The 26,474-nt window shown below is 41.8% G+C and overlaps 1 protein-coding gene across 2 annotated transcripts in view; it reads left to right on the top strand.

Moving 5' to 3' along the window:
* Dnah9 (dynein axonemal heavy chain 9) overlaps positions 1-26,474 on the top strand; it is a 330,995-nt gene that overhangs the window by 116,319 nt on the left and 188,202 nt on the right. For both annotated transcript variants that reach the window (XM_046420725.1, XM_058571595.1), the window contains exons 29-32: positions 10,398-10,555; positions 13,767-13,905; positions 14,807-15,094; positions 22,641-22,851. In XM_046420725.1, coding sequence (XP_046276681.1) covers positions 10,398-10,555; positions 13,767-13,905; positions 14,807-15,094; positions 22,641-22,851 — 796 coding nt within the window. The remainder of the gene's footprint in view (positions 1-10,397; positions 10,556-13,766; positions 13,906-14,806; positions 15,095-22,640; positions 22,852-26,474) is intronic.

Genomic DNA, 26,474 nt, shown 5'->3' with positions numbered 1-26,474 from the left:
TAGAAAGACTATATATTTTAGCTGTAGACCAGGATTTAGATTTCAGCTCTTTCACATCCTGTCAAAGTCTTGGGGTAAGTTACTCCACCTCTATTAGTACAGCCTAATTCACTCAATGACACATGAATGAGGAGTTTAGCCTCAATATTGTTCAATGAAGTCAATTTTTGGTCAGGTTTATGTCAGCATACCATTTGTCTTCCAAGTCATCCATGAAGTGTTCATTGAACACCTACAGCATAGTAATCACTGTGCTAGACAAGGGTGGAGCTGCCCAGCTGAATAGAACTTGACTCCTAACTTAAAAAAATAATTAGTTCTTGAAACAGACATAAATACTTGCAATGTTCAAGAAGTAAATTGAATTCTGACTCATGTATGGGACAAGACGTCCAAATATGTTGTCTTCAAGTCAGTCAGAGGGATACTGAGATTTGGGTAGGGATTGTACAGACAATGGAAGCAACAGATGAGAGGAAAGCAGAAGGTAAACAACCCTTCATTAAAACTCTTTTCTGTACCACACACATTTCATGTATCATCTCTCATATCCCTACAATAGCTCTACTATTCTACCCATTCTATAATTAGACAAAGTCTAGAGAAGAAAAGCAACTTGCGCAACGTCCCACTATTAGAAAATAGCAAGGTTAAAGTTTGAACCTGGCACCCCCAACCATGTCATCCAGCTGTAAATCTAGACATGTCTGGTATCTAGGAATTAAAATGCTAGAAACAATCAGACTAGAGAGACAGGTTCCAACCAGATAGGAGACAGACTTCAATGTCTTCTGTAGTAGGCAGCAGGGAACCTCTGAGGATTACTGGGAGGAACGTTATCCATTGTTGAGCAGAAATTTTAAGGAGGGGCTGGGTAGAAGGAGGATGGAACTCAAGTCACGGGTCTCTCACCAGTGTCTTTATTGTAGCTGCAAAGGTTCCAATCTCCCTGGGCCTCCCCATCACTAAGATGAAGCATATCCTTTTCCAGGACCTTTTTTTTTTTTTGCACCGCTCCCTGTAAGCCAAATATTCTCATTTCCTGCTGGGGGTACCTGGTTCCCTCCCTTACCTCCACAGGGCAAAGCCACAGAAGCTTCACTGAGGTGCTTGGAACAGTGATGTGCCCATTGGTCCTAGTTTGTTGAGGACACACCAAACAATCAAAAATGATTGTGAATTCCTCTTTATTTGCTTTTATTTCCAAAGCATTATGTATATAGTACCGAAAGAGAAAACTAGCTCTGAGAGATTCTCTAGTCTCTATAAGTCTCTGTGTAGTTCTTTCAGGACCAGACAAAGGAATTAAAAAAAAAATTATCTTGACGAACATGGCTTTTTAGGTAAGAGCACAGGATTGAGGAAAAGGTTTTAAGAACAGGGGTGGGATGGAGTGTCACGCAGGTCATCCATGGTAGGGAAAACTGGCCAACTCAGGCCTGCCTGCCCTGGTAGGAACCAACCTCATTCCACATAACTAACCCAGGTTGTCACCCTCTCACTGTCCCTGACACTGGAAGGCTGGACTGGAAGCTATGGACAGGGTACTGAATCTCGAGGCTGAACAGAGGTAGAATTCACACCATCAGCTATTTCCAGACCCACCCTCATCTCTAGCTGCCATTGGGAGCCATAGGCAACTGGGAGGCTCTGCAAGGTCCCTTCACTTCCTCCCTCCAAGGTGACCAGTCTTTCCATCTCTCACATTTGATAGTCAGTGGGCACTCACTCACTCACTGACCCTTATCCAGACTGTTCCTTGATAAACCTTCTGAAAGTTGCCCAAATACAGGACTTGGTTCCAGTGGTGAGATAATGTTTTCCTTCTCCTTAGGTTTGCTCTATACAGTGGGTTCTAGTAGGGGAAGGGAGACAAATGGGTCACCTCAATACTCCCGTGGACTGAAACCCTCATTTAGGTTGGCTCGGAAGAACTGATTGTGTGCATCTTAAGGATGTCACATTGGCATAGCTTGAGATGAGCCAAAGAGGAGTATTTCCATCGTGAAAACTGCCAAATTCTACAAATCAAGGTACTTTTGTTTTCCCACAGAGCCAGTAACATTTACCAGCACACCTCTGCCTTGCAAAGATGTGGGCTTGATGCTGCCAGATCTTTTCAATTTTGGAGAAACTAAACATTCAGATTTTTGTAAGAAACTCTATCAGTCTGTTTTCTATTGTTATAACAACACACCTGAGGATAGGTAGCTTTATAAAGAAAAGGTTTTTTAATTTGCTCACAATTCTGGAGGTTCTAGGACTTGCACCTGGTGACGTCCTTCTTACCGAGTCCCAAGGTAGCAGAGGACATCACATGGAGAGAGATGGAGAACACACATGCATGTCTCTTCTGATCTCTCTCCCCCTCTTATGAAAAGTTACTCATATTCAGTCATAGGGCTTCACCCTGATGACTTTATCTGATCCTAATCACCTGCAAAGTTCCTACTTCTGAACACTAGAGTTGGATAAAGTTTTTACCCTCTCGATAACTCACAATGGGATTGGATTTCAACACATGAACCCTTGAGGAACACACTCAATCTATACCTAGCTATAGCAGAAATCAAACATGTTTTCCAGTTGTTTCCACCTTTGGTGGCCACTTCACAACCTGAAACCCGTACTGATGCCCTGCAACATCTGTTTGAATTTTTGGTGGTAGTGGTGGAGGGGTTGCTGATTCACTCTGGGTTGTACGTGTGAAGTAAAAAAGGGAAAATAACCCTTTCTTGGAGTATGAATTCCAGCCCTAGATTGGATTCTGAAGATCTGGAGGGAAGCCAGAGCTTTTCACCACTCTGGCCATTGGGAATGATCTTGTGTCCGTCCATTACATTGTGGCTCCTTCCACGGCATCCTTACATCTTCCACTGCAGATATTTAGTGCCTATCTTCTTTTATTTTTATACTCCCTTGCCTACTATCCTCTGTTATCTCTACTCTCCTTCAGGTCTACCTCTTTCATCTTTGCATTTATGATCTCCTACACCTTCCCCTCTGGCTGCTTGCCACAGATTTCAAAGGACATCTCTTGTTCTCACTAGCCAGGTTGCACTGCTGTGCCTGATGTCACTCAAGTCCAGGACCATTCATCATGCTTCATTGCACATATGGAGGGGGGCACTCCCAGCATGAGGCTCAGGGGTGGGTGCTGCCAAAGTCTGTATCAGTATGCCCCTCAAGAGGCCTCTTTTCAAGGTGTCCCCCAGGGACTCCAGAGGAAAATCAGAAAGAGAACAGGGAGAACCAGACCCGGGTTGGCATAGAGCCTGTCTTGATCTCCAGAGGTTGTATAAGCAAGCTCCTCGTGCAATTGGGATTTTCAAATACAGCTTTTTAGACAGCAAAATGAGCCAGGCAACGGAGTAGAAAGTGGCTCAATACGTGGACTTTGAAATCCATCTGCCAGTATTCAATTCTGACTCTGTCACTGATTAGCTTTGTGACCTTGGGCAAGACTGTGTCTTAAGTTTCACATCTGTAAAATAAGTGAATCATTAAATCTACTCAAGCAATTGTAAAAATTTTTAAATGCGTTAACGTCCAAAGCACCTAAATTATAGCCCTACATGTAGTAGGTACTCAATAAATGTTACCATGATGATGGTAACATTTGGTTACCATCTGGTTAAGTTCGGTAAGATAGCTTTAAGATGGTGATGATGCTGTTAGCAATGATGATGGTGATGGTGATGGTGATGGCACCTGTGATAACAGTGACAGTGGTGATGATAATGATGGTGATGATGGTGAAGATGGTGGTGATGACGGTGAAGATAGTGATGATGATGGTAAAGATGGTGGTGATGACGGTGAAGATGGTGATGGTGATGGTGGTGATGATGATAAAGATGGTGGTGATGGTGGTGATGGTGGTGATGATGTGAAGATGGTGATGATGTGAAGATGGTGGTGATGGTGATTATGATGGTGGTGATGGTGGTGATGGTGGTGATGGTGATTATGATGGTGAAGATGGTGGAGATGATGGTGGTGATGGTGAAGATGGTTGTGATGATGAGAAGATGGTGGTGATGATGGTGAAGACGGTGGTGATGATGATGAAGATGGTGGTGATGGTGATGATGGTGGAGATGATGGTGGTGATGGTGAAGACGGTTGTGATGATGAGAAGATGGCAGTGATGGTGGCGATGACAGTGTTGACAATGATGATGGTAGTGATGATGATAGTGGTGGTGATGACTGAGGTAACAATGATGACAGATGATAATGATAGTCATGGTGGTGTTGATGATAATGATGATGTGATATGATGTGGAGGTGGTAATAATGGTAGTAGTAGTGGTAATGATGATGGGGAAGTAGTGATAAGAGTGATTATTGTCATTATAACCTGAACACTGCAAGAAATGGATTAAACCGAAGTGGATGACTGGGACATATGGGAAAAGGAAGGAAGACCCACATCCTGGTTCCACAGGTCTCCTTACCAGCCTCACCTTTTCTCAACTGGACCATCTTAAAGCTATCTTACCAAACTTAACCAAGCACTAACAGTAGAGACTGGGCTCAACAGTCATTGGCCCCACTACTTGGTAGACAATGAATTTTCCTGATTTTGAAAATGCTCCACACAAGGTCAGTCGTGGGTTTCCTGCAATCAGTTAATTCCCTCTTGTTTCTGAAATTAAGTGAAATAAGTTTAACCTGGAATTCCCTGACGTTGTCACTCACACTCTGGTCTAGGAACACACCCATAGAAGACATCCTCAAGAAAGTCGTCTGACAACAGCTCGGGTAAAGTCTGAGCTGGTAACACTTAAAAATCGTATACCCATCCAAGGAGAAAATTGCACTTAATTATTCACACAGTAATCCAGGCTGGCATATTGGTTCAGAAACTGCACCAGCTGCCGACAGTTCTTCTCCGCCACCCTCCCTCTCCCCTTCTCCTTTCCTCACCCGTCTGTGCTCTTCATCCCAGTAGCTACTGCAAGAGTGATTGTACTTCAGTGTCTTTGTTGGTGGATATTTTCATGCCTCTGTCAAATTGGTCAAACAGAATTGCATAGCCATTTGGGGAAAAAAAACCTCAGTGTGGCAATTCCAAGAGAAATTACTCTGCTATTTTAAAAATGTATCAGATACTACTTAATTCTTTTCAGAGACTCTTTATTATTGTTGCAATCAGTTTTCTAGACCTTGGATCATCGGAGCCCTGAGACATCTGTCACCAGAACACACCCCATCATCTTGTATGTCCAACCCCCTGTCCAACCCCACCGCCATGTTCTTTAGTTAGGTATTCCTGCCACTTCCTTCTCTCCCCTACAAGTTCAGATTGTGGGCTAGGCTGAAGCAGGAAGCAGCTAGAAGCAGAAGATCAGCTAGCAAAGGAGCCCACCATAGCACAGTTCCAAGTACTCCAGGCACGGAACAAGTGCTCTGATCTCAGAGCCAAAGGAATGTCCCAAGTAACACACTTTATAAAGGAACTAAGTTCTAATGCAAAACACATGCATGTGTGTGTGCGTGCGTGGATAACAGGTCTGTTGCTTGCACACACACACATGCACACGCAGAGATATGAAAAAAATGTACAAAGGAGTGAGTGGGTTGTGCTTCCTGAAAGCAGCAGACTCCAGTCATTGCAATGGGAATCATGAAGTGAGCCAGGCAGGATTTTAATAAAACATGGCATCTGGGGTGAAGGCTTGAAAAAATAATGCCCACAGAAGGGCCACAGAATGGGCCACTTCCCTAGAATCAAAGGGTCAAAGTAGAAGGCATGGAGAAAAAAACTGAGAGCATTCACATAGTATAGGGCCAACCTTTGACCTCCTTAACTTATGTCACTTGCAAAGAGATAGGACAACCTAAATGCTTCACTGCATGAGTCAGAGGTAAGGCCCTAGCCTGTGGGGGAGGAGGCAGGAACAAGATCACCAGCTTCTGGTCTAAGAGGCAAGGCAGCCTTCTCAAGGAAGAAAGCAGGCCCTGGTGGTCAGAAGAGCACATGGGGCTTGTGTGGGTAACAGGTTTGATGTGAAACCAGGGCTGGCCTGCCACAAGATCGTCACATTAACAAGCCCCCTGTGATTCCTACATATAATGAATTGGAGACTGGTGCCAGAGCCCAGTCATCTTAACCCAGGCTGCCCATTAAAATTGCCTGGGTAGTTCTGGAACAGCCTCCACTCCCAAAAGATTGTGATTTAACTGGAGTGGGGTAGGACTTAGGCATTGGTATTTTAAAGACACGGTTTGCATGTTCAGCAAACTTTAGGACCCAGCTAAGGGGGGGGGGGGGGGGCTATCAAATAAGAAAACCATCATTGAGAACTGTAGAGTGTGGGTTCACATCACAAACCCCAAGACTGGGCCCAGTTGGTGCTGACTGGTCATCTGCAGAGACAAGACTTCAGGCTGGGTAAGGCAGAAGGAGGTGGAAGACTCAGCCTTATCTAGGGAAAAGCAGGTGTGTGTAGAAATCTAACAATTGACCAGACTTCAATAGTTCTCAAAGTTCAATACACATCTGGACCACCTGGAGGGCTTGTTAAGATGCACCTGTTTGAACTCACTCCTCCAGAATTTTTTATTTGTTCTATCTTGGATGGGGGTAGAAATTTGCATAAGAATTTGATTGGGTCCAGGCACATGCTATAGATGGTGGCAAGTCACTGATATCTTCTTGGCCTCTGTCTCCCAATCATGGAAATAACTGGTATGGATCAAGGTTTGGCAATCTCAGAACTATTAATGTTGTGGACTGAGAGTTCTCTGTTGCAAAATTCTGTCCTGTGTGCTGCAGGATGTAGAGGAGCATCCCTGGCCTCTATTGGATGGATGCTGGCAGCATCCTCAGTTCAGTTATGACAGCAAAAATGTCTCCAGACACTGTCATATGGGGGTGGCATATAAAATCTCCCTCCATTGAGATTGCTGATTTCTACAAAGATTTCCACATTGTTTGTTTTTTTAAAAAAATAAACTGGTTAATAAAACAATTTTTGTTATTTTGTAGAAATCATAATAACCAGTATTATTTTCAGAGCAAATCACATTACTCTGAAAATGTATGACAGTCATGCTCCACATAGCAACGTATCAGCCTATGACAGACAGTATATATGACAAGAGTCCGGTAAGATATCACCTTACGGCATTGCATCCATCTTAGTTTGTATAAGTACATTCTGTGATGTTCATGCAAACATGAAATCATCTAATGGCATAGTTCTCAAGTTATCCCCCTGTCATTAAGTGACCCGTGACTATATCTGATGAGGTCCTAGTATATGACTGGCATGGTGCTTTTTTTGACAGAAGGGGACTTGGTGAAAAGCAAGTGCTTTGGCACCAGACTGCATGATTTTCAATAAGGGTTTCCCACTTACCAACTGTTGGATAGCAGCCAGACTTCCTGTTTTTCTCAGTTAACCTCTTATTTTGAATTTTAGATTTATAGAATTTTAAATTTACAGAAAAGTTGCAAAAATGTTACAGATAAAGTCCCTGTATATCCCTCCCCCAGCCTCCCGTACAGATAACATCTTACATAAGCAACATAAGCAACGTATGGTTTCTTAACTGCTTTCTGCCTCAGTTTCCACATCTATAAAATGAGGATCTAAGACCAACCCATCTCATACAGCTGTTGAAAGTTTTGAATGGAATAATTTAGGTAAACTATTCAGAAGCACCTGGTACTGCTCAAACTATTTTCAGTTATTATTTTTTATCATTCCCTGTGGCTTTAAAATCTGCAAAAATGGATGAGTCTGTATGGAGAAACAGACCCCCGTGAGTGCAGAGAATATCTAGCAGCTTTAGCTGTCAGTCTGTGTCTACATGTGTGTGCACTTCCTCCTGGCTGAGATTGCATTGAATCTAGTTTTCCAGCCCACCTGCTTCTCCCCACTGACATCCTGAAGCTTCTGGACTTTGTTTCAAAGTTTGGACTTTATCCATGACTTCTGGACCCTGATCACCATCACATTGCAATGGTTTATCCTGAAGAAAGTCCTGGCAAACGGTCTCCACCCTACGTGAGCCAAGCTAAAGGAAATGTCTGGGAGCACCAATGCTTCAACATTAACCACATCCTCCAGTCTGTTCAGCATTCTCCCTCCAGGGGCCCCCTACAGAATTTTACACAAAAGCACAGATGCCTCCAATTCAAAAGCACATCGTAAAATTCTTGCTGTGTGTGAGGTTTCTGGGCTTTGGTGTTTGTGGAGAGAATGCTGAGTCAGAACCAACAGCAGAAAGGGTCCTGGGCTCTGGCCTTTAGTCTACACCCAGAGGTAGCAGAGCAATTTGTAAATGCTAATCAAACTCACTTCCCTGCTCCCTAGCTACGATAGTGTTCTGTATATTTTATAGATGGGAGGACTGGCCACAAAGGAGGAGACCAACCTTTACCAGCCATACAACTTGCAGAGTGACAAGGACAACATGGGGCTCCCCAGCAGACCTGGGCTGAGCTGTGAGCCCCACACAGATCAGCAGAGCTCAATCTGTTTGGCCAGTGTGCTGGGTGCTAGAGACAGCCTCTGCCAGGATGGCATTGGTATTCTGCAGGGAGAAAAGAAGTTTCACTCTCACACTAATTACTGTGAGCTCAAAATGCGTTCAGTCATTAGAGCTTCACTTTGAAATGGGAGATGAATCCTAATTGCGGAGTTGTCACACATGGTGGCAAATGCTGCCCTTCTAGGTGCAGGGAGATAGCCTTGCCCATAGATAGCTGATGGTCCAGCTGTTTTACTATTCCTCTCATCTCTCTCTCTCTCTCTCTCTCTCTCTCTCTCTCTCTCACACACACACACACACACACACACACACACACACACACACACACACTCACCTCTGCAGCCCCATCTTCACAGACATAAACTACCCTCATCTGTCCTTCCAGCCTGGAGCTTGTGCACATGCTAGAAGCTCATTGAAAAACCTGCCACTGGTCCCCGACATTCTGGTTTTGCTCTCATGAACCCTGAGAGACTCGAAATTCTCAGGGACACTCTCGGGTCTGGCTGAACAAGGCTGGCTTGCAAGTGTTGGCCTTTTGACTTCCATTCCTCTGTTGCTGATCATTTTTGCATGTGTCTTTCAAAGCACCAGGTGTGAAACTAAGTGGCTGAATTTCATTTCTGCCTGTCTTCCCACTACCATAAAAGTGATCTATAACCCATATAGCTCTGACCAGGTCAAGCTTCAGCTTCAATATCCCTCTGGCTCCAGAACTGATTAAAGAAAAAGTTGATTCTCTTTTAGAAAGGCACTTAGAGCCCTTTGGATTGGGGGCCCCAGCTTACCTGTACCATGTGGTTCCTGCCACTCCTCATCATAGACTGGATGCTCCACAAAGGAGCTGCCATCTTCTTTCAGCCTGTGCATCATGCCAGAGACAAAGTCTGGGGGGGAAGGTGGGGAGGAGTTGTCAAGGCAAGGACCACAACAGCAGTGATAACGGTCACATTAACATCGTCTATGTATGCTTCTATTTTTAAGCATTTTCTGTACACCAAGCTCTTACAGACTTTATTTAATTCTTAGAACAAGCCCAGGAGGTAGGGACTGGCATCTCACCATCACACGGTGGTGAAGAGCACAGGCCAGCATCTATTTCCCTGGACCCAAATCTGGAGCCCAGTTAGCATTTCTGTTAACTGTGAGCAAACTTCTCCATCTCTCTGACCTTCTGTTTTAACCTAGAGCAATCAGACTGATGGGATTAAAATGCTCCCCACCAAGGATTGTAGGGAGTTAACACATAAAAAGAATTCAGGGACTGGGTGTGTAACTCAATTGTAATGTGAAAGGCTCTAAATCCAATCCCCAGCACTAGAAAAAAAAAAAAATAGTGCTCAGAATAGCACCTGGCATGTAGCTGGTACTAATATGCTTTAGTTATTATACAGAGGAAACTTACATTCAGAAAGAAATACCTGCTTGCTGTTCACTCTCATCCTGTTAGCTACATTGTTATAAATTTGGGTGTGGGCAGCCAAATTTCTTCTTTTTTTTTTTTTTTTTTTGGGGGGGGGGGCAGGGTGGGTAACCAAGGATTGAACTCAAGGACCCTTGGCCACTGAGCCACATCCCCAGCCCTATTTTGTATTTTATTTAGAGACAGGGTCTCACTGAGTTGCTTAGCGCCTTGCCATTGCTGAGGCTGGCTTTGAACTCCTGATCCTCCTGTCTCAGCCTCCCAAGGCACTGGGATTACAGGCATGTGCCACTGCGCCCAGCAAATTTCTTTTAGATACTACCCAGCACTCATTCAGCAAAGGGTCCAGGGTGTGTTCATGGTGGCTGTCCTTCAGTGAAATGGACCACAGGGTAGTTGTTGGTGTTGTGCATAACTGGGGAGTCCCTAAAGCACCTGGAGGCATCGTCCTCTGATTGGCCCACCAGGTAAAAAGCATCCAAGATGCAATTAGAGATAAGAAGCAGCGGTTCAACTTCCTTGGGGAGGAGATTAGCCTGAATCCTTCCGTGGGCATCTTCATCACAATGAACCCAGGCTACGCCGGCCGCACTGAGCTACCTGAGAACCTCAAGGCTCTCTTCAGGTAAGCAGAAGCTTTGCCCCACAGGAGGGACTATTTTTCCACTGAAAATATATGATGCATATATTAGAGAAAATTTGGAACATTTAGAAAGTTGATTTCTTAAATCTGCTTTTTCTGTAATGCCATCAACTGTAAAATGATTTTTTGCTTAATTGCGTTCAGTTCCTTATGTGTGTGTTTGAATTTTATTACACTTGTAACCTATATTTGTGGCCTGTGTACAGTTTTGTATTGTCTTATTTTTTTTCATTTCATAGTCTATCAACAATACTTTCTTCTGTTAGATATGTTTAATGAATCTCATTTCATGATGGCATATTTTTTTTAATCAAGTACATGGCCCACAATGTAATTAACTGGTCTCTCATGGTTGAATATTAAGACTATTTCTAACATTTAAAATAAATTCATACATAATGCTGCAGTGTACATTTTTGTATATAAATCTTTTCTTTTTTCTGCATGCCTGATTATTTTGTTTGGCTAACATCCTAGAAGTGGAATTACTGAGTTAACGAGTAAGAACATTTTTAAGGCTCTTGATACACTTTGCCAAATTGCTTTCTAAAAAGCCATAGTACCAAATTACACCCCTAGTAGTGATGCATAGAAACACCTCTTTTATTTCACCCTTGCCACCATGCATATTGCTATGTTTTTAAATCTTCCTTATTTTGATAAGAAAACACAAATGCATCTCCTAGCAGGAGTTGGAGTCTACATTCTTTTTGCAAAAACATGAGGTTGGCCCAACAGAGGGAAAACTGAAGGGTGCTCCCAGCTTTCTGATTTTCTGCTTACTGATTTTAGGAGAGGTAAGTAAACCATGAGGAGCTATGACACCACTGTCTCATATCTTGGAGTGAGACTCAGTGCTCTCTGCCCAGGTGAAATCCACACTTTTATAGACTTCTGAAGCCTTGGGAGGTCCTGTGTCCATTAGCCCCTCACTTTTCTTTAATTTCTTTTTGGTAGGTGGACAGAATACCTTTATTTTATTTATGTGGCACTGAGGATTGAACCCAGTGACTCACACATGTAAGACAAGTGCTCTACCACTGAGCACAGCCCCAACCCCTAGCCCCTCACTTTTAAATCACTCCAGTCAGGGCAAATTCATGTCTCATGAGTAGTTTGGGTGTATCCTCACTCAGGCAACTTTGCCCAAGAAACATTGGAATGTTAACAACTTGTCTACACTGCCGCAGAATACTGCATTGCATACAATTTATTTATGCAAAGTATTTATTAAATGAGCTTTGTGTTACAAACAATAATACAGGTAGCTTATCTCACCCAAATAAAAATTGTTCTTTTTGTTTTTTTTTTTTTTTGGTACCAAGTATTAAACCCTGGGGTACTCAACCACTGAGCCACATCCTCAGTCCTTTTTTATACTTTACTTAGAGACAGGGTCTCACTGAGTTGCTTAGGGCCTCACTAAGTTGCTGAGACTGGCTTTGAACTTGTGATTCTCCTGCCTCAGCCTCCCAAGCCACTGGGATTATAAGAGTGCACACCACACTCGGCTGTTCTTTTTTTTTTTTTTTGTAAGAATTATTCTTTACATTTTTTCCCTAAATGTAAATGGAACTGCCTTAGTCCATTCAGGCTACTATAACAAAGTACCTAAACAACAGACATTTATTTTTCTCAGTTCTAGAAGCTGGAAGTCTGAGTTCAGGTTGCCAATGTGATTGGGTTCTAGGGAAGACCTGCTTCCAAGTCGCAGATGGCCAAGTTCTCCTTGTGTCTGCCCTCTTATTATAAGGGCACTAATCCAGTTCACAGGGGATCCTCCCTCATGACCTAATCACTATCCAAAGGGCTTTTCTCCCAATGCCCTCATAAGGGAGGTTCGGATTTCACTACATGCATTTTAGGAGGACACAAACATACAGACCATCACATATATTCATAGAAGAAAATTTGGAAAAAATGAGAAAAAATAGTTTGATAAACAATAAACACAAACTCTACTTTTACATTCAATTTTTATAAAGATCCTATGAGGTAGATACTACTAGTTTCTCCCTTGTATGAGAAAACAGATAAATTCAGCAAGTTGTCCAGGATCGTCAGCCTGGTTGCTAGAATTGGCCAGTAGCCTGACTAGTAAATGGAAAAACTGAAGCTTGAACCCAGAGTCTCTGCTCCTCCCCAGCCCAGTCTTGTCACAGAGATAATCAGCGTCACAGCTCAGCATGTCCCCTCTGCTACTGTATTGGCAGAACATTGCTGAGATCCAACTCTATATTGTTTAGTTCCTTGTCTTCACTGATTAATGTTTTCCCACGACATTTAATAGTTTTCCTTCTATAGCATTATCTCTCATGGCCACATCACATTCTGTTGTGCAAATGTCTATTCTGACCTTCTGTCCAAGTTACCAAATAAATCTTGAGAATCTAATAAGTATCTTGTAGCTCCTTGGAATTTGAATGCAATGCAAAATATTTCAAGGAAAATTCTGGGCTTGAATGAAATGATTTTGAAATCTTTGCATCAGTGTAGGGAAAACGCAATTAAAGAATTGTAGCAATGTTAGGCTCCAATTACTTACCTAATCAACTAATAAAAATAGGTCATTTTAAAACCAAATGCCTCTAGTGCCAGAGTTTTAAAAATCATGAAAAAAATGTTTATATAGAGACAAAACTCTCTTTCTGTGTTCTCATACATATACCATTTTGAGTCAATGTGGAGTTAATAGGTACCTACCTTAGACCTCAGCATTAGAAATTTACATTTGTTTGCAAATAAATACAGAATATGCCCTGAGTATCTAGGATTGGGAGCATACATATCTCTTGAGGATGGGGACTAGGGAGACTCTCAGTTTCTTGAAGACACCCAGAAAGAATCAGTTCCTCAATCTTGGCCCCAATCTATCCTGGATAACTTGCTTTATGGATCCACGCATTGTGTAAAGTGCATAAGTCTCAAGATACAAGACCCAAGTTATAGCCCAGCACCACCCCATCTGCTAACATTGTCATCACCTTGAGTAAGACAATGTGCTTCCTTTATCCTTAACTAACTCAACTATAACTTGGAAGTCTTAGATGAAATAATTGCAAAAAATTTTCCATGAGTTTTTTGAGCTCACAGATGCCTCTATGTGTGATCTCAGTCAATGTCTCTTGTCCTATAAACTCTCTTCAACTCTGTGGCTGGGAAACTGTCTCTACTTCTGTCTCCCTGCCCACAGGCCTTGTGCAATGGTTGTTCCAGACTTTGAGTTGATCTGTGAGATCATGCTGGTGGCAGAAGGATTCATCGAAGCTCGGTTATTAGCCAGGAAGTTCATTACCCTTTACCAGTTGTGCAAAGAGCTTCTCTCCAAACAGGTAAGACCTCTAGAGAGGATGATGAACAAAAGGCCCACCAAGGCCCCAACTCTGGAAAGGCTCTGGGGCCAATGTATTAGAAATTTCTAATGTAGAGAATCACTGTGCCCATAAACATTCTACAAGCTCTGAGTGCTTCTGAAATAAAGATAGGTGCTCACTTTTTAGATCAACATTTTTTTAAAAAAAATTCTTCAACCAAAGAACTCCATTTTTCACTAGAATACTTAGCAACGCCTCACAGACATAATTGTCCCCTAAGAAACATTGAAATGGCTAACAAAAATCCTTGGAAGGAATAGTCTCTACCTGAAGGGCCGTGAAATGAAAAGGGTGTTGGGAAAAGAGTTAGGTATAGCTAGCCTCCTGCTTCTCACTGCTGTTTGTCCCTCAGTGTAGCCTCTGGCTAAGACAGGCTCCCCTTAGGGGAAAAGCACTTTAACAAAATACGTCTAAGCATCTACAAGGTTTATTCCCTGGATGGAGAATTTCTTGGTGGCAAGGACAGCGATGAAGTTTCCCTGAGCTGTTCCAAGTGCGTTTCGCTTCTCTTTGGGGTCTTCTTGCATTGATCACCTTTGCTGTCACAGCACAGGCTCTCTCCGTCCTCTGAATTCTGTCCAAGGAGGAGGAAATTCTGTTTTCATCTCATTTCCTGTAGTATTGATTCTCCCTGAAGCCTCATCCCTTGTCTGGGCTGTGCCTGCCTCAGAGCCAGAAAATGCCAGACCAGGACTTGGAACTGTGTGATCTGGATTTTCTAAGTCCTGAATCCTCTCCCAGGCATTTGCCTGGACTCCAAAAATGACCTAGAATATGTGTTATGTATAATTTTGTAACCTGAGCATATGGCGCTCTGCATCCCAGCAACTTGGGTCTCATCTACATAACTTGCCCACAGGATCACTATGACTGGGGCCTGCGGGCCATCAAATCTGTACTTGTGGTGGCAGGATCCCTGAAGCGAGGGGACCCCGACCGACCCGAGGACCAAGTCTTGATGCGCTCCTTGCGAGATTTCAACATCCCCAAGATTGTGACTGATGACATGCCTGTGTTCATGGGCTTGATTGGGGACCTCTTCCCTGCCCTGGATGTCCCCCGAAGGAGAAACCTGGACTTCGAAGCCTTGGTCAGGAAGGCGGTAGTGGACCTAAAGCTCCAGGCTGAGGACAACTTTGTGCTCAAGGTACCTGATGCTTGTCCTCTTGAGCTCTGTCTCTTCATGTTGTTCTCAGACCATGAGTTGTCCCATCATCCTTAATCCAAAGGGTTTCTTTAGATATACGGAGATTATCCAGTTAGAAGTAGTTTAATCCATTTCAGCCATTATTTTTGGTTGCTATTTTTTTTATCAGAGCTTTATAGTTATACACAGTAGTTGGGTTCATCCCAACAAACTCATGCATGCATAGAAATTGATTTCAGTTCACGATCCCACCTTTTCCCTCTCATTTTTTTTCTCTCTCATTCTCCCTCCCCTCTCCCCTTCTCCTTCCTCAACTCCACACCACTGCCTTTTGCTTGTCTATTAATTTAGATTTGATCGATTCTTAATATGATCCTATCCTTCCCTCCCCCTTTCCTTTATTTTACTCTAATTCCTCAAAGGTCAGCAGTTCTTTATTGGGGACCCACAATGTGGAACGCCTGGTAGGAAATATCAGAGAAAAATGGAGGGAACCCCCACCATCTGCATCAAGAGGAAACTGATGGATTTCACAGTAAAGACCTGAAGGAAAAAAAGCTGGACCTTTAGTACAAATAGAACTAGCTTAGTGACTGTAGGAGCCAGTGTGCACTGAACGGCTCTTTGTTGGCTACGGGGGCTGCAATTGCAGACGAAGGACCTGTAAAGCCATCTCCCCTTTGTGAATTAGTGAAGAAGGCTCCATCTGAACTGGATCCTCAATTGTGATTAATATTATGTCTATCAAAATCAAACTTACTCAGCTTCTACCCCTGGAATAAAGAGGCACAGGATCTCAGGTTTAAGGGTGCAAAGGATGTACTGACTGTGAGACAGGGTGCAATTGCTTAGGGAATTAACTGCGCTAGCATTTTCACTGGGGTTAGAACTCGATTTTTGAGTTTTGAGGGCTTGCATACAAAATTCTCCACATTTTGAATGGCCTATCCCCACCCTGTTTTTCCACGAGTCTGTCTTTTTACAGTGTCATTGTGCAGAAGGTAATGTTTTCAGGATGAATAAAATGTCGTGGTACACGTAGAATAAGTAAAGCTTAGAGTGGGAGGAAACAAGTGCCACAAAGAAGGGCGGGGGTCCTGAAATTCAAATAGACGTGGACAGATTGTTTTCCTGTGCAATAACATGTGTAAGAAATACATCTGCACTGTTTTAGAGTTCGCAGGTGGTTTTATATTGTGTATCACATTTGATCCCTCAACAACCCCTAAGGCAGAGGATGCAGATGAAGCATTTTACTTTTCCAAGGTGCTCCACTAAGATATCTCCTGGGAGGGGAAAGTGCTCCCCCTGCAGGAACTACAGCTAAGGGGCAGGTCCCTTCTACTCCACTCCAGAAGCTGTTTCTGGTACACAGTAGTTTCACTGGTAGAGATTTAAGCCCCAAATATATATAAATAGAATTAAGGATGAAGTGAAATATCTCCTCCTTACGGCAAGCAGGTGTCTGCTTTCATTTATGGGAAAGAGAACAGAGCATCACCCCGTCCTCTGCAGCTGTGACCGTTTCTGCCAGTTGGCCCCTTCTCCCCACTCCCTATGTCCCTCCTTCCAAGTTCAGAGTGCAGGTTTTTGAAGTAGAAAAGAGGGTAGGATGTCGCGACCCCTTGCCCGCAAGGAAGACGCAACTCAGGAATCTTCTTTCAGCAGTTTATTCAGGCCCTTGATATTTCTTCTTCTCTCTCACGGATGCCCCTCCCAGCCTTAATAAAGCATCTCAAGCCCCAATGCGAAGCTGCCACGTGGAGCTTTCTCATAGGGTGGTAAGGGATTGCGTGCCAATTCTCCATATAAGGAGTTGTTTATCACAGGCCACAGTGGAAGCCGGCACCATCTTCTAATGGCGGCCACGGTCTATTAGAACGGCTCACCGCAGTAGGATGGCCTTCAAGGTAGAGAGAAAAGGATCAGCAAAGGGGCATATTGCGGGAAATAGATTGTACAGGCATCAGCAGGAAGTCCAGTGTTGCTAAAGGCAAAGGTATTAAGGCGATGGGCGCCAGAGTAGGGGAGAGCAGGACACAGGCAATAAGACTCAAAGGACAATATGGGACCATGATACACAGGGCCCTGAATGCCAGGTCAAGAGCTTTCCACTAAAGGGTCTAATCCTAAGAGACAGTCTCACCCCAGAGATGGGTTAAATGCCATGAGGTTCTTAGAATCAGGACAGCCCACATCTTGCCAGACCTTCTGAGATCTGATCATGTCACCTCTTTCCTCCACATTCTGCATCTTTTTCCCTTTCAGAGCTTTACCCTTTCTCTCTGTGTACTTATCAGCTGGGTGACATCATGCTTCCTTCATTTCTTACCCTTCTTTGTAACAGCTGTTCCATGATTCTCTATTCAAAGGAAAGTAGAGACTCTCCACTTGGAATAGATGATGCCTCTACCCACTTTTTATTTGCACCATCCACTTGAATTTGGGGGAAATAATTTCTCGAAGCTGATGTGTGAGGCTCTAGTGGCATCCCCAAATCCTTTAAAAGTGGTACTACGTACTACAAATCTTTATTTTTTACGAAAGAGGAATAGACTCGTAGAGTACTAGAAATTTGAAAGGGAGCATTACAATGCATTTCTGGAAGAGGGTTAGATCCAGTGGAATAGAGGGGGCTGCAGAACACTTTGAAAGGGCTTTGGGGAAAAGAGGGGCCAGGAGGCAGCTATTCTGCCAAGCAGAACCCTGGAGAAGCTCTGGACTTGGAGTTTCAGGAGGGCAGGAATGAGAAAGAGAACCAACATAGCTGGGGGTGGAGGGAGTATCATCAAATCTATTTACCCTACAATTCTGCTACTTGGCTTTCCACACTCTTTTCACATTATCTTCTTTCAATTCCCAATTCCCAAGCAATGCAGGCCATCCACAAACAGGCATTTAACTCAAAGCCAAAAAGAAAAAAAAAGAAAGTCTTTAAGAAAATTTAATAAAGTTCTTTGGGGGAAACAGAGGCTACTATTGGGGTATTGGTATTCCGAATTAGAGCCCTCCATTCTCTTCTGGGGCCCTCAATAGAAGGCCAGTTTCAGCTCTGGCACCCACAGGTGAAGGGATAAAGATGAAGGCCAAGGTCTGATAACGTCCATAGAGCTTCTCCTCGGTCCTCCTACCCTACACAGAGATCTACATGGAATTGTACACGTTGAAGGGTTGAATTTTATGGTATGTGAAATATATCTCAAGAAAGTGGCTGAAATGAAAAAAGGTGGAACTAGGAAGTGATTTTCAATGGATTTAGTTTTCACGGGTGCCTATAGTCCTACACAGAAGTGGAATTCATTATGATCTGCTCCTACCTGCACATGGCACAGTGTGGGTACTTTCATTCATCCCCCGCTCTGCCCTCTCAGTCTCCTTCCTATACTGCTTTCCCATCCTTTTCATGAGATTCTTTCCACCACCCACTTTTTCTGAATTCCTTATTTCTCTCTAGCTTCTGCATAGAAGAGAAAACACACAACCTTCAATTTTCTGATTCTGGGTTTTTTCACTTCACATAACGTTCTTCATTTACTATCAAAAGACATATTTCCTTCTTTATGGCTGACTAAAACTCCATTGTGTATATGGACCACATTTTCTTTACCTGTCTATCCTGCTCCTTATTATTTATCCAGAAAAACTAAGACCCACATCCTTTAGTAATACATGCACATTCATGTTTATAGCAGCACAATTCTTGGTAGCCAAGTTATGAAACCAGCCAAGGTGTCCCTCAGTAGAAAATGATTTGTTGTTGAGGTTGTTGTTGTTGTTGTTTGGCATCAGGGAATGAACCCAGGGATGCTTAACCACCAATCCACATCCCCAGCCCTTCTTTTTTTAAAAAATATTTTTTAGTTGCAGATGGACATGATACCTTTATTTTATTTGTTTATTTATATGTGGTGCTGAGGATTGAACCCAGGGCCTCACATGTGCAAGGCAAGCGCTCTACTACTGAGCCACCACCTCAGTCCCTCCCCATCCCTTCTTATGTTTTAATTTGAGATGGAATCTTGCTAAGTTGTTTAGGGCCTCTCTAAATGACTGAAGCTGGCTTCAAACTCGTGATCCTCCTGCCTCAGCCTCCTGAGCTGCTCCGATTACAAGCATGCATCACAACGCCTGAAAGAAAGTGATTTTAAGTCTTACTAATATCAGGGTAGGATGCCATTGTTCAGTTGATTGTATGTGGGGAGAAAAAAAAAAAGGAAAACCTGAGTACTTTAGTCAGCTTTTTCACTGCTATGACTAAAAGTCTGACAGAACAATTTTAGAAGAGAAAAAGTTTATTTAGGAGCTCATGGTTTCAGAGGTCTCAGTGCATAGACAGCTGGCTGAATTCCTCGGGCTCAAGATAAGTCAGAACATCATGGCAGAGAGTATGGCAGAGGGAAGCAGCTCACAGGATGATCAGGAAGCAGAGAGAGAGAGACTCTACTCACCAGATGCAAAATATATACCCCAAAGGCACACCCCCCAATGCCTACCTCCACCAGCCACACCCTATCTGCCTTCAGTTACCACTCAGTCAATCCTGTAGGGGATTGACTAACTGATTAGGTTCAGGCTCTCACAACCCAACCATTTCTCCTCTAAACCTTCTTGCATTGTCTCACACATGAGCATTTGGGGGACACCTCTCATCCAAACCGTAGCACCTGGGAGTATAACATAGTCTCTACTCAGCAGCAAAAAAACCCAAAACCACTACTCTCCCTGTCCTCCTCCTCCTGTTTTTCTTTCTCCTCCTCCTCTTCTCTTCCTCATCTCCCTTTTCCTCTACTTCCTCCTCTTCTTTGCTTTTTAAAAACCCAATGACCTCAGGTCAACAGCACGTTTAAAAACCCTCCAAATGTTTTCAGTCATACTCAGAATAAAACACCAACTACCAATCCTTGCATGTCTGACCCTGCTTAATCTCATCTTCTACCATCCTCCCATTTTTCCCTTCCCTCCAAGCTTACTGCTCTCACTCTACCTGGACGGCTTCCCCCTGCTGGTCCTTACATGGCAACTCTTTGTCATTTATAACTTAAGCATCACTCTCTTGAAGATTCTCCTTCCTCATTATTTTCTGGGAAGATTCTGCATCAAGCCTACTAGCTCGTACTTAGGTTTTATTTTGAGACAAGTTCTCTCTCTCACTAAGTTGTTTAGGGCCTCACTAAGTTGCTGAGGCTGGCTTTGAACTCACAATTCTCCTGCCTTAGCCTCCTGAGCTGCTGGGATTACAGGCGTGTACCACAACGCCTGGCATCCTAGGAAGAGTAATGCCTTGAGATAGAGACAAAAAAAAAACCACAAAAAACCTTAAAACAAATTTTATTATTTAAATTCTTAAAGCATGAGAACTCACGATCCTCCTGTCTCAGCCTCCTGAGCTCCTGGGGATTACAGGTGTGCACCACATTGCCCAGCCTCATCCTTCATATTTTCAAACAATATTTATCTGATGCTCTGGGAAACAAAATGCAAATTAACATCTCAGTCAATTCTCCTGCCACAAGAAAAATTGGCCATCTTGCCTCAAAATAGCCATTTATCTGCTGCCTTCATGTTGAACCGGTTACTACCACTCTAGTCTTATTTCCCTGGCTATACAACTCTAAAATTCTTTTTAACATCAGTATTATTTAAATTCTTAAAACATGAGTCAACATTTACCATTTTAAAGTATAGAATAAATAAATTAAATGCATGAGAGAAACTTTCCATTTTCTCATCACCCTGTGAATATTTGGGTGCATTTTTCTACTCCTCTCCTGAGAAAGTTTTATTGTGCAAAATATGAAGAAACCTGATCTACTAAAACATTCAAATATTTTGACTCATGATACACAAGACCATTCATGATATAAAAATCTAGACCTTTCCAATCATCCTTTTTTTTGGAGGGGGGAGGTACTGGGGATTGAACTTAGGGGCACTCAGCCACTGAGCCACATTCCCAGACCTATTTTGCATTTTATTTAGAGACAGGGTCTCACTGAGTTGCTTAATGCCTCACTTTTGCTGAGGCTGGCTTTGAACTCACAATCCTCCTATCTCACAATCTTCCTCAGCTGCTGGGATTACAGGTGTGCACCACCGTGCCCAGCCTCATCCTTCATATTTTCAACCAATTTTTGTTCAGTCCTTGGCATGTGCCAGATTCTCTGTTAAGACACTAAAAGGAGAGAGAGGAATCCCAGCCCTTTGTACCTTCAGTGAACTGATCAGCAAGTGCTGAGACAGAGAAGTAACTACTGCAATATCATCAAGTGCTAGGAGGGAGGCTGTGGGTCCAGCACACCTACCCCACATGGAAGGCTTCTCACAGGGTTTGGCCAGAGGATGGCAGGAGAAAGGGAGACTTCCAAATAGGAGGCAGAGTATGTTCAAAGGCACAGGGAAGAAAATCATCGATTGGAGAGCTCCAAGTAGTTGTTAGGATAGAAAGTGCAGGTTGGGGGATGAGAGATAAGAGTGGAGGCTGACCTGGGTCAGATTGCAAAAGGGCCTTGTAAATCAGTCTCAGGATTTAGGTCTTTTTCACTAAAGGTATGGAGAAACTTTGAAGAGCAGAAGGACAACAGTGGCCTGATTCCTGTAGGTTTACTCCCACGACACTGTGGAAAGCTGCACCTGGAGGCCAGGCAGACCAAGAGTCACCTTCAATGCCACTACTCTCCTCCATCCCACTAACCCATCCAACCAACCACATCAGGCTCTGTCACATTGCAAGACTTTGATGATCTGTTAGGATTAGGGTTAGGGTTACCTCTACTTGAAATATCCCTCCTGGGCATCTTTTAGATAAACTCCTACTCATCCTGGGCCTCCAGCTCAAATGCACCCTCCTTTGGGAATTCTTCCTTGTTCCCATTATTTTCAAAATCAATTGTTCCCTCCTCTCCATTCCCATAGCACTATATAAACACCTCTATTAGCTGGGAGCAGTGGCACATGTCTATAATCCCAAAGACATGGGAGGATGAGGGAAGAGGATCTCAAGTTGGAGGCCAACCTCAGCAACTTAGCTAGACCCTGTCTCAAAATAAATATATAACAAGGGCTGCAGATGCATCTCAGTACCCCTGAATTCAATCCCTAGTACCAAAATAAATAAATAGTCACCTTACATCATAATAATTTGCCAACATGATTTTCCTTTTTTAGTTTTTTATTGGTACATTACACAGAATACTGGGATTCTTTATTATATATTTGTACATATTCATACCCTCATAATACTGGGGAACAGAACTGTCAACATAACTTTCTTCTCCATCAGACTATAAGATTGCAAATCAATCTCCCTCTTCTGGTACACTGTCTAGCACTCCATTGGTGACTAATAATTACATGACTGCATGAGGAACACATAAATAAATAAATTGTGTTGCCCTTATATCCCAAACTCATTCCAAATACATTTTGGGGGTAAATAATGCTTCCTCTTTTGACTGTAGTTCTCACCTCAGACTGGCTCCCAGAAGAGCCATGGGCATGTAGTTGAGTGACAAATTGGTCCCTCGGGTCCATCTTCCTGTCCCCACAGGTGGTCCAGCTGGAAGAGCTGCTGGCAGTGAGGCACTCCGTGTTTGTGGTGGGTGCAGCTGGTACCGGCAAATCACAGGTGCTGAGGTCCTTGCACAAGACCTATCAGATCATGAAACGTCGCCCTGTCTGGACCGACCTCAACCCCAAAGCAGTCACAAATGATGAACTCTTTGGCATCATCAATCCAGCCACCAGAGAATGGAAGGATGGTAAGAGTGGGTCTCCCGGGGAGAAAGCTCCTGCTATCCTACAGTCCTTTGGACAGGCTTCAATATCCTGGGGTGAACCGCAGCCGAGAGGGCTTTGAATGATGAGCTTGGGACCACAGGAGATGTGAACACCATTGAAAAAGAAGAGTTTGGGCTAGAAGGGAACCTCAGCTTTTCAGATGTTTTCCCTCCTTGGAGACCTCTTTCAGTTACCTTTTGGAAAGGTCTCCTAAATAAAATAAAGCAGGGCAGGTTTTCAATGGTATTTGATGATTCTGGAGCCCACAGCAGTATGGAGTCCCTACACTGCCTGGTGGTGAGTGGGTTTAAGGTGTGGCGAGGTAGGGAAGCCCACGGTTCACTTCCGAAGAAGAGGTGCAGGCTGGCATGCCCCAGGCACACCTCTCCCCCATCAGCAGGGCCCCATCAGTGATGGGGAGGCTGCATGCCAGGGAACACTGCCCTCGCCAGGTCCCTGGTGATGATGCTCAGATGTCCTTTCAACCTCAAGAGGGTTCCATATTCCCTTCCATGGTGACTAAAAGGACCCCAGACCCTTGTTCACCCTGTGCTTCTAGAATGAGGAAATCCAGCTCCCGCCTGCTGTTTCAATGTCTGCCTCCATCAGAGCCAAACTGTCCGGATGTCTTTAATTTAGGAGCGTCCGTCAAAAGCCTGGAGCAGGGAAATTGTAATGAGCAGCATCTCTAATTTTTATTTCACTGACTGTTAGTGAGGCCTAGCATCTTTTCATTCTCATTGGTCTTCGTGTGTTTTATTTCTCCCTGTTATTTTGAATCAGTGGGTAAGAATTCTTCATATATCAAAGATATTAACTCTTCATCTGTTATTGACACTGCGAATGCCCCCCTCCCCATGGATCATTTGCTCCGTAGACTTTTTATGGCATATTGAGCCATACATTTTTTTTTAAAGAAAAGGAAAATTATGTCTGTCTAGTCATTTTAGCATCTGGGATTCCTATTTAGTTTATAACTCCTTCTAATTTTCAGCTACAGATGTAGTATCATAAATTTGGTCAATAAGGATTTTTTACATTAACTTTTTTTTTTAATCCATCTGGAATTTATTTTGGGGCTTAGTATGAGGTAGAATAGAAAATGAACTTTATTTTTTTCCAGATGGGTAATTGATTGTGCCAGTATCAGTATCATTGAATAAACCATCCTTTCCCTCTGAATTTAAACGCCAGCTTGTCATTTATTAAATTCTACGTACTGAGTTCTGATTCTGGGCTTTCTGTTGTGTTCCACTCCCCTACTTATCTAATCCTGTACTAATGTCAGTCTATTTTAGTAACAATCATTTGATAGCATATTTTAATACCTGATAAGGTTAGTTCTTCAATAGTCTTCAATAGTCTTATAATTTTGTTGGATAGTCTTAAGCACTTCCTTTTCCATTTTATATTTAAGTTCAATAATAAAATTCCACATTTTAAATTTTGTTGTGATTATGACTAACATTTTTATTAAATGTATTCATTGAAGTTGGTGAAATTAACAAAGATAAAATAATCACAAATCTATAGTCACTGAATAAGATATCTGTAAAGTAAATGGCATATAGGCTTGTAAAGTTTTTAGGAAAAACTTGATAAAAATAAAATATGGTGGGTTAATTTTAATATATTCTTTTCAAAATTAGAAAATTCCAGGAGACAGAAAAATAAGTATATATAGAAAGGAATTTGTAAATACATCATCAAGCTCAATATAACACATAGTCACAGAACTCTGCATCCTATAAATAGAAAATATTTTTTTCTTAGTTGGTTCATGGAATATTTCCAAAAATTAAAAATTTTGTTGGCTTCGGAGGAAGCTATATTTAATTCAAAAGCATCAATTTATAGGCCACATTCTCTGATATTGCAACAGGATTAAAAACAACTAACAAGAAAATTATCCAGGCTAATTTTACTACTTCCAAATCAAGAAATGTTCTATACCTCTGGATCCAAAACAAAATTAAATTCCAAAGCCTCTCAGAATTAATAAAAAGAATTCTTTATATGAAATCCATGGAATACCTCTAAACCCTATAAGGAAAAAATTTATCATGGAAGGTAGGCTAGAAATCAAGGAAGTTAGCATCTGTATTAAGCAATTGCTCAAACTAAACTTGAAGAAAATGAGTGAAAGGAAATTAATAAAGATAAAATCTGAAATTAGTCTGGAACAGATGCAAAACAAATCATAGAGAAGATAAATATGAACATTTTTACATAAAGAACAATACGTTCATTGTGTACATAATTAATGGGGAAATGGGTAAATACTTATATATGATTAGGAATTAGAAAGGATATATAACAGTAAATATAAACAAGATTAGCGTATTTAAGTAGATGACACATATTTGAAAAACTTGAAGAAATATAAGATCACCTAGCAAAATATAAATTAACAACATGTATTCAACAAGAAGTAGAAAAGTTGAGTAAACTAATTTAAACAAAATATATAGAAAGTAAAAGAACAAAAACAAATAATTTCAAAAATCACAAAAAGAATAGCTCTGAATTAGTTCATTTTATGGAGCCCGAATAATATAATATATATATATATATATATATATATATATATATATATATATATATATATATATAAAAAAGAGAGAGAGAGAATTTTTATATATTATATATAAAAGAGATAGAGAATTTATATATATATATATATATATACATATATTTTTTTTAGTTTTTGGTGGACACAACATCTTTATTTTATTTTTATGTGGTGCTGAGGATCGAACCTAGCACCCCACGCATGCCAGGCGAGAGCGCTACTGCTTGAGCCACATCCCCAGCCCCTGAATAATCTTTAAATCAACTTGCATGTGGAACAACAAAAACATAATAATAAAAGTTCAGTTTTACTCATTGCTATAGATTAATATAGATGCAAACATTCTAAATAAAATATCAGTAAATAGAATCCAACAGAATCTCAAAAGAATAATACAGCTGTAATAGTGTATCAATTTACAATATCAATAAATAGAAGGGAGACTAATTGCCTATAGGAAGGGGCTGAGGAGAAAGAAGAGAAGAGGAAAATGCATAGTACTAGGGATTGAAATGGAGAAAACTATGTTATATGCATTTATGGATAGGTCAAAATGAACCTCACTGTTATGGATAATTGTAATGCACTAAAATTTTTTAAAAATTAAAAAAAGAAAAATATCACTTTATATTTCATGAGTCAAATAGGTACAAATAAAATATCCAAGAACTAGAAAAACTTTGCACTTATGAATTCTATGTGTTCTTACCTATGGCAGAATTAGAATAAAAATTAACTACTATTTAAAAAAAAAAGAATGACACAATTAAACAAAGTAGAATCTATTCCAGGAATATAAGGATAAATTAATTATTTTTTAAAAAAAGTATTAGCTAAAAGTATTGACATGTTAAAGGAGAAAATTATTTGATGAACCTATAGATACTGAAAACCTAAAGCCATTACTGAATGTACTAAACAAAATTGGAATAGAAAGATATCCCTTAAATATGGTACCTAAAGTGAAGAGGAAAATGAAATCACTCTGAATAATGATACACTGAAGTCATCCATTAAAATCAGAAACAAGTT

Source organism: Marmota monax, unplaced genomic scaffold (genome assembly GCF_021218885.2).
Source record: "Marmota monax isolate L192 unplaced genomic scaffold, Marmota_monax_Labrador192_F-V1.1 WCK01_AAM20220418_F8-fsc00274, whole genome shotgun sequence".
Lineage (NCBI taxonomy): Eukaryota > Metazoa > Chordata > Mammalia > Rodentia > Sciuridae > Marmota > Marmota monax.
This window is presented reverse-complemented; position numbering and strand designations above follow the sequence as displayed.